Here is a 6,492-nt window from a genome sequence, read left to right as displayed (position 1 = left end):
ATTGGTGGTCAGTGGCTGGAGCTATAACCCTCCCTTCAGCATTGGTGGTCAGTAGCTGGGGCTATAACCCCCCCTTCAGCATTGGTGGTCAGTGGCTGGAGCTATAACCCTCCCTTCAGCATAGGTGGTCAGTAGCTGGAGCTATAAATCCCCTCCCCTTCAGCATTGGTGGTCAGTGGCTGGAACTATACCCCCCCCTTCAGCATTGTTGGTCAACAGCTAGCTGGACCGTGTCCCTTATATTCCCCAGTGCGTAAGTGTTGTCACCCTAGAACAGGAAGTGTGTTACTGGCAGGATCACCAGGTGACAATAAAGGGAAAAGTCCAGAAATAAGAAATTGAATGCCACCGCCGCATCTGATGACTGGTAACGGCAATTACATTGGTTTCGGGTAACTCACAAAAATCTCATATAGGCTGGACGTGTTAATGTCACTTCAAAAGTCATTTCCAAATCTGCAGCTTTCATTATAATAACTCCTGCTGATCCTGTCTTGTTCAGGCACTTCCTGTTATAGGGTGACAACGCTCTGACCCTGTCTCCCAATTGTGCTTGTATGTTGCCACCCTGCTACATGGACTTCCAATGGGGACTACAATTAGTCATTTCAACACACATTACACAGACATGGTCCATTGTTGTCACCATCGGGAAACCCTCCTGACAAATGCCATGCAGTTGAGTAGATGTGGACAGGAAGTGGCTGCAAAAAAGCTGGGAGAGATTTGCGATGTAACAAAGGATGGAAAAAAGGTGAAACTTTGTTTATTTATAACAAATGACAATTGTTTACATGGAGCACAGAGCAAGCTTGGCATCATCCATTCAGGATTTACATCTACGGCAACCATTTGTTGGCAGTCATTGAAGTTGCAGCAGACAGAAATCAGTCATTGTAATGAGATAATTGTCACCGCAGCAGTCATGGCAGCCAAGATGTCACTGGCCGGGTAGCCCCAGGCTGGGACGTGCAGGGAGAGGCCTTCACTGCTGAGCTCTAACAGGTAGGGATGGTGCTCGGGTGACACGGCATTATGGATGACATCACCTGTAATAGCGGAATAATGACAGTTAGTAAAATCGCTTCTATACAGCCGTACCCTGGACGCGGCGTGGGTGTCACGCTGCTGACACGACATTCTCATTTTTATAAACAGCGGTTGTCACTGATTACTATTATTACTGCTCACCCTGTAAATTCCACATCAAAGCCCTTTAAGTGCACCTCCGCCTTCCCGAGTGTGACCCAGCCAAGGGCCCGAGACTGACGGGGACTCTTCAGTGTTCCCGGAATACTTGAATAAATGATAATAATCCTAATTATGGTGCAGAGACTGGTGTGACTGGTTCTGTGCTCTATGTACAGCACTACGGTATATGTCAGAGCTATGTAAATGTATAATAGTGTGTGACCATGGGGGAGAGTAGAGTGTAAGCTCCCCTGTACAGAGCCTGATGTGACAAGCTGATCCCCAAATATGGAGCAGTCCCACGCAAATGGCTGACCCCCACATCAGACTGAACGCCAAATATGATAGCCCCATTACACCTGGATGACCCCTAAATATAGTGGAACCCTCTACAAATGGCCGACACCCCAAATATGGCAGACCCATAACACTTGGATGACCCTGTAATTATGGCTAGGATCCCCAAAAGAGGTGCAACCTCCACCACACTAACCTAAATATGCTGGAACCCCCCTCCAACAAATGGCTGACCCCCCTCAAATATGGCTGACCAATCACACCTGGATGACCTCCTGCATGTGGTGGAAATCCACGCACCTGGCTGGCCCCCAAATATGGCAGACCCATCATACCTGGATGACCCCCTAAATATTGCTGACCCCCCAACACCTGTATAGCCCTCAAATATGGTGGAATCTCTTTACACCTGGCTCACCCCCCAAATATGGAGCAGCCTCTCAAATCTGTCTGACCCCCCTCCCCCAAAGATTTCAGACCACCACACCTGGATGACATCCCATATATGGCAGAACCCATGTACTCGGGTGGACCCCAAATATGGCAGACCCATCACACCTGGATGACCCCCTAATTATGGCTGAGCCCCTGCCAAAACCTGGCTGCCCCCCAACAGCTGGATAAACCCTAAATATGGTGGAATCTCTTCACACCTGGCAGGTCCCCCCAAATGTTTCAGACCCCCCACACCTGGATGACCTATATATGGTGGAAACCCATGCACCTGGCTGGACCCCAAATGTGGCAGACGCATCATACCTGGATGACCCCCACAATATGGCTGAGCCTTCCCAAAACTGGCTGACCCCCCAACACCTGGCTGCCCCCCCTTCCCAAATGTGGTGCAGCCCCTCCACACCTGGATGACCTCCTAATTATGTTGAAAGCCCCCTAACCTGGCTGTCTCCACACACACCCCGGACTGACCCCTCACACTGATTTGAAACCTTCTCCCCTTTCTTTTCCCTTCTGCCCGGTTGACCCTTCTACTTATCTCCGGGGCACAGCCTGGCAGAGGTGCCCTCACTAAACATGGACACCGGGCCTCCTGTCGTTTCCTCAGCATCCTCCGCCTATTGGCTAATGTCCTCTAGAGGTCACTCCCCAGTGGGCGGCTCCTGAAGGCGGTGTGCTTCGTCAGCTGTCTTCCATTGGCTGCCGGGGCGTGACGTCATGAAAACCCATGGCTGGGTAAAGTTCGCTGAGAGGTTCGGAGCGAGAAGTAGCCGGCCCGGGGGAGATACGAGGAGCCTTCCTGAGGGGTGTGTGACCCGAGCCCGGGAACGCGGTACTAACCGAGGGGATATCAGTGTACAAGGGGGCAGATAGTGTCTGCTAGGGTTACTTAGAGAATAAGGGGGGCAATTACTTTAGGATTGGGGTGTTAGCTGCAGAGAGGGGGCAGATAGTGTCAGTCTGGGGTACTTAGTGTACAGGAGGGACAGTAAATCACAGGAAGGGATACTTAATATATAAGAAGGGCAGATAGTATCGGGCAGGAGTACTAAGATTATAAAAAGGGCAGCAGGTGATACAAAGTGGTATTTAGGGTACAGGGGGCAAATAGTCACAGGCAGGGGTACTAAGGGTATTAAAGGGGCAGTAGGTTAAAGACAGGGGGGCAGATAGTCTTAGAGTGGAGCACTTCGTGTATAGGGGGGCAGTTAGTCAGGGACAGGGGCACCTAGTAATATAAAAGGGACAGTCACTTGAGGGGTACATACTTAGTATGTAGCAGGAGAGACTGTAGTGGGGTAGAATGGAGTGGGGGCCTCTCTGATATGTCACCGGTTAATTGAGGGCATTAAGGTGCACCCCCGGGTTCCTCCTCACCATGCGGTTGACGCTACACAAGAAGAAGATCGCCACCCTGCTGCTGTTCCTGGGAATGGCCTTCTGTGCCTGGCTGCTCTTCTCCTCTGACGAGGATGAATTGGACGAACCCTTACCGGTGCCGACGCTGTCCATCGAAGCCCGCCAACCCTCCGGCTTCCTGCTTCCCCGGGGTTCCCCTATGCAGATGCGCCTGGGGGCTTACCGCAACAACCTCCGGCAACCGATCTTCAACGCTAATAATTTTTCCGGCCGCCCCGAGCTGGTGGTGGTGGCACAGATACGTGGAGGGCCAGGGAGCGGCGCCCGCTTGAAACTGCTGGCCGAGTCGCTGCAGACCGCCGGACCGGGTGCCACCGGCCGCCTCCTTCTGGTGCTGAGCATGGAGAAACCATGCGCCGAGGCTGCCAATGCCATGAGGACTATTGACTTCTGCCGGGTGCTGCCCATCTACTTCGCCTACAGCGCCAGCTTCTACCCGGATGAGTTTCCAGGCTCTGACCCGGCCGATTGCCCCAGGGACCTGCCCAAGGAATCCGCCATATTGAAAGGCTGCACCAACGCTGAATACCCCGACAGCCACGGGCACTACCGAGAGGCAACCTTCACTCAGGAGAAGCACCACTGGATGTGGCAGCTGCACTTCACGTGGCAGACGCTGCGGGAGGTGGTCGGTTACAGCGGCTACGTCCTCTTCCTGGAGGAAGGCAGCTACCTGCTCCCAGACTGGCTGCACATCCTCAGACTCATGCAGAAGCAGTGCAAGGAGGAAGGGTGCCACTTGCTCAGCCTAGGTGGCACGTCCATTCCGGAGGTGTCGCCTGACCCCCAGCAGCTAGAGGTGAGCGGCTTCGTGGCGCCCAAGCACCGTTCCGCACTTGCCATGTCGAGAGAAGTCTATTACCAGCTGATGGGCTGCCTGGCGGAGTTCTGCACCTACGACGACTACAACTGGGACTGGAGCCTCCAGCACGTGTCCGCCACCTGCCTGTCCCACCCGCTGAAAGTCCTGTACACCCGCCTGCCGCGGGTCCTCGACCTCCCCGGCCAGCCGGACGAAAGGGGGATGTGCGCGCGCACCGGACCCTGCTCCAACATAGACGCTGCCTCGCAAGCCCTCAGGGAGAAAGTGCGGCAGCTGAGCGGGCGCCTCTTCCCAAAAACTGTCGAAGTGGCCGCCAGGCAGCAGGAGGTGCGCAACCCGCCGCCCATGGTGAACGGAGGCTGGGGCGACGTAAGAGACCACGTGCTGTGCAAAAATTACGCCAGGCTGTGAAGCGCCAGCTCTGCCTATCTAGCGACCAAAACTGCGACCAAAGTCATAAAGTTTACTCAGGAATTCCACAGGCGGGAAGCCGACTCCGGTTCACGTTGCTGCTGTGACCTCAGCCACTGCCGCTCATTACCGTCATGAAGGAGCCTTAAGGACAGAACATCCTTTTTTTTTTTAAACTTTATTTTTTCTGCCGCCGCCAGAATCCATCTCTTCGTTCCAAGCCTTTCCCTGTGTGATTTATGGAGTTGTACATTGATGATCTGTGACTTTACGAGAGCTTCTGGCTGGGTGCCGTGTGTCTGGATCTGTGCCAACCAAAGATTTCCACGTTTTGTATGATGTTCATCTTCCTCAATCTCCGCACTTGTGTCAAAGACCTTCATTGGGTATCCCTGCCCAATGGGCACCCATTGCCAATCTGGTTGTGCCTCATATGCCATATGTTATGGTGTCTATACAAATAAGCAGTCATTGTATCACATGGCCACCCATTGCCAATCTGGTTGTGCCTCATATGCCATATCTTATGGTGTCTATGCAACTAAGATGTCATCGTACAACATGGGCACCCATTGCCAAACATGTTGTGCCTCATATGCCATATGTTATGGTGTCTATACAAATAAGCAGTCATTGTATCACATGGGCACCCATTGCCAATCTGGTTGTGCCTCATGCCATATGTTATGGTGTCTATACAAATAAGCAGTCATTGTATCACATGGCCACCCATTGCCAATCTGGTTGTGCCTCATATGCCATATGTTATGGTGTCTATGCAACTAAGATGTCATCGTACCACATGGGCACCCATTGCCAATCCAGATGGCATATAAAGCACGTGTTATGGTGTCTATGCAACTAAGATGTCCTCAAACTATATGGTATCCAATGCCAATCTAGATGTGCCTTATATGATTTATGTTGTGATGTCTATGCAACTAAGATGTCATTGTACCACATGGGCACCCATTGCCAATCTGGTTGTGCTTTATATGTTATCTGTTATGATGACAATGCAACTTATATGTCATCGTACTATATGGGCACTCATTGCCAATCCGATTGTGCCTTATGTCATGGTGCCTATGCAACTAAGATGTCATTGTAGCACATGGGCATCCTTTGCCAATCTGGTTGTGCTTTATATGTTATCTGTTATGATGACAATGCAACCAATATGTCATCGTACTATATGGGCACTCATTGGCAATCCGATTATGCCTGATATGCCATATGTTATGTTGTCTGCGCAGCTAAGATGTCATCATACCACATGGGCACCCATTGCCAAGCTGATTGTGCCTCATGTTATGGTGCCTGTGTAGCTAAGATGTCCTATATGGGTACCCATTGCCAATCTGATTGTGCCTTATGTGCCATGTGTTATGGTGTCTATGCAATTCAGATGACATTGTACCACATGGGCACCCATTGCCAATCTGATTGTGTCTTATATGCCATATCTTATGGTGCTAGGCAATTAAGATGTCATCATACCACATGGGCACCCATTGCCAGTCGGGCTCTGCCATTTGTTATGGTGTCTATGCCATTAAGATGTCTTTTATTTTTCGTTGTACCTAAAGCTGACAATCGGGGACGTATTTATACATATGTGTGTGACTATTATGACATGTCTTTGGGAACTCTTTTGGGGCTTCTGCAATAAGGCAAAGACCGATGTGCAAAGTGCTGCCTCGACAGCCAATCGGCAATCGCCTTTTAACCGATTTAAAGTAAAATGGTGGATTCTGGTTGCTGTTGGTCTTGGCTTCTTGTACATGGTGACTGCCCGTTGATGTTTATAGGGAATTGTATACTGAAATATTTTAGCCAATCGCACAGAGCTCTGCGTTTGGTATTGTAATTCTTTAGATCAGGTTGGGCAAACC

General features: G+C 50.9%; 1 protein-coding gene across 1 annotated transcript; it reads left to right on the top strand.

The window, feature by feature from the left end:
* Positions 1-3,291: 3,291 nt before the first annotated feature.
* Positions 3,292-4,660, top strand: LOC108800163 (alpha-1,6-mannosyl-glycoprotein 2-beta-N-acetylglucosaminyltransferase-like). Its single transcript, XM_018572117.1, has one exon. The coding sequence runs from the start codon at positions 3,323-3,325 to the stop codon at positions 4,595-4,597; it is 1,275 nt and encodes a 424-aa protein (XP_018427619.1). The 5' UTR covers positions 3,292-3,322; the 3' UTR covers positions 4,598-4,660.
* The last annotated feature ends 1,832 nt before the right edge of the window (positions 4,661-6,492 follow it).

Source organism: Nanorana parkeri, unplaced genomic scaffold, assembly GCF_000935625.1.
Source record: "Nanorana parkeri isolate BGI_ZX_2015 unplaced genomic scaffold, ASM93562v1 scaffold1940, whole genome shotgun sequence".
In the NCBI taxonomy this organism is placed as follows: domain Eukaryota; kingdom Metazoa; phylum Chordata; class Amphibia; order Anura; family Dicroglossidae; genus Nanorana; species Nanorana parkeri.
This window is presented reverse-complemented; position numbering and strand designations above follow the sequence as displayed.